Below are 2,014 nucleotides of genomic sequence, written 5' to 3'. Positions count from 1 at the left end.
GGTCTGCCGGCAGCTGGGCTTCCGCTACGCGCTGAAGGCGGCCAAGCACTCGGAGTTCGGCGAGGGGGCGGGTCTGAGGATCCTCCTGGACGACGTGCAGTGCGAGGGCGCGGAAGCCAGCCTGCTGGACTGCAAGCACACCGGCGTGGGCGTGCACAACTGCGCCCACTACGAGGACGCCGGCGTGATTTGCGGCAACTCGGACTACGTTGTAGAGGTCTAGAATCTTCCGCCTCGGATCGACTGGTTTCCATCGCCTCAGCGGTGACGCTTGGAAGATTTTCACTGACTAAAACCAACGACCTCTAACTATGACTAATTGTTGTTGATGTTGGCACTTAGGCTTACCTCTATCATTAAGGTGACATAAAAATGAGATTTTAATGTCGTCATTGAAGTCAGGTTTTATTGCAATTGAAGTTTTTCTGTAGCCTACAAGACTAGGCTCATATCTGTATGGTTGCTTTGTAAAAGTTAATGTTTCCCACAACAATAACAGAATTTGAATCGCCCGAGAATTAAATGTCAAGTCTTAGTCATCGTAACACGATAAATGCAGAACTAGAGACCCACTGAATGAATGTGGAACTGCAGGTCATTTTACAGCATCACACTGAAATAAAAGTCATTTTGGAAATCAGCCCGTCGTATTTACAACTGGTTTTCAATGACTCCCATATGCATAGAGAGACGTGTGGCTGGGTATGTGTGACAAAAGTATGTGATGCATGCCAGCTGTTCATTGAGCCCGTCTACTTCCTGGAATCGGATCGACTGCAATATTGGCTGACGGTGCTGGACTCCATGCAGCCGACGGTGACCTATATAACTGTTTTGAGGTGTAGTATAATAGGGGAGCAACCAGCCCCTCTTAAACTGCTGCTTGTTCATTAGATTCATGTCCAAAAACAAGATGAAGATTGGTGTGCTATAGCTGTTTAATAGGCACCATCTTTCAGGTGCTTTTGCTTCCCTCTGGAATATGTAGAGAGTGGGTCGTATGCCCTCCTCCCTTGTTCTCTGTAAAGCGCATTGTGTTGCCTCTGTGTATGAAATGCGCTATACAAATAAAGCTTTGATTGATTGATTGATTTCAGTGGTATGGGCCTACATTTAAACAGGTGTGTGAGTTGTGCTGTCCCCTGAGGAGGAAGGCAGTGCCTAGCTGAGAGACCACCATGTCATGAGCAGAAGACCCTGGACCATACTGACATGTGCAGGTCATGTGACCCGTGGACGCCTCAACATGACTTCCACTCCTCGCCCATGACACCGTGGAGCAGCAGCATGTGCTGGGAGAAGACAAAACACAGAGCCTAAGCTACTGTAGACAAACAGAAAACCAAAGGTATTTGGTAAATTAAACCCTTCTAGGCCACAGTAGGAGGCTGACTGCTCAAGATATGATTACTCACGACCTGACAGGTGTCTAACCGAGACTGTTGGACGGACACAGGCACGCATGGGCACATGTTACTAGCACTAAATGTTATGAGCAAAGCTAGATAGTAAGCTAACTATAAGTGTATGTATTGCTACATATCGCTAGCTATATATGGGTTTAAAAACTATTGACGATACGGACCGTGTCAAAGTACTTGCCTCTGTGTTGGGACAGCTGCTATATGTAGCAGAAGCAGCTGGCCTGTCAATAACGGCCTCTCACAAAAGACGGTAGGCTAGGCCAGCACTAACTTAATAGCTAGTTAACTTAGCACAAATCTATTTTTATGTAGGCTAATTTCAGTGAGCTTGTAGGCTGTAGTGTAGTACTACCGGTAGTCTAGAGGTGGGCTTGAGCCAACATTTGTGTCCATCGCACACAGTCTAGCAACCATCACCATGCGAGGACTTTCATTTAAGCCTATTCGAAATGCTAACTGGTAATATTTCGTAGAAAATGTATTTGATTGTCACGTATTTAAAAAGCAAGAAACTCGACGGCACGCAAACGGCTCCATAGCTCAGTGGTCAGAGCACTGGTCTTGTAAACCAGGGGTCGCGAGTTCGATCC

General features: G+C 46.7%; 1 protein-coding gene across 1 annotated transcript in view; it reads left to right on the top strand.

Annotated features, from left to right (window-relative positions):
• The window catches only part of hhipl1 (HHIP-like 1), a 10,391-nt gene extending 9,299 nt beyond the window's left edge, over positions 1-1,092 (top strand). The window contains exon 9 of the mRNA XM_084438533.1: positions 1-1,092. This exon is cut by the window's left edge and continues 415 nt beyond it. Within this exon, the coding sequence (XP_084294659.1) occupies positions 1-223 (223 nt within the window). The 3' untranslated portion in view covers positions 224-1,092.
• The last annotated feature ends 922 nt before the right edge of the window (positions 1,093-2,014 follow it).

Source organism: Borostomias antarcticus (genome assembly GCF_949987555.1).
Source record: "Borostomias antarcticus genome assembly, chromosome: 5".
Lineage (NCBI taxonomy): Eukaryota > Metazoa > Chordata > Actinopteri > Stomiiformes > Stomiidae > Borostomias > Borostomias antarcticus.
The sequence above is the reverse complement of the archived record's forward strand: the minus strand, read 5'-3'. Positions and strand labels throughout refer to the sequence as shown.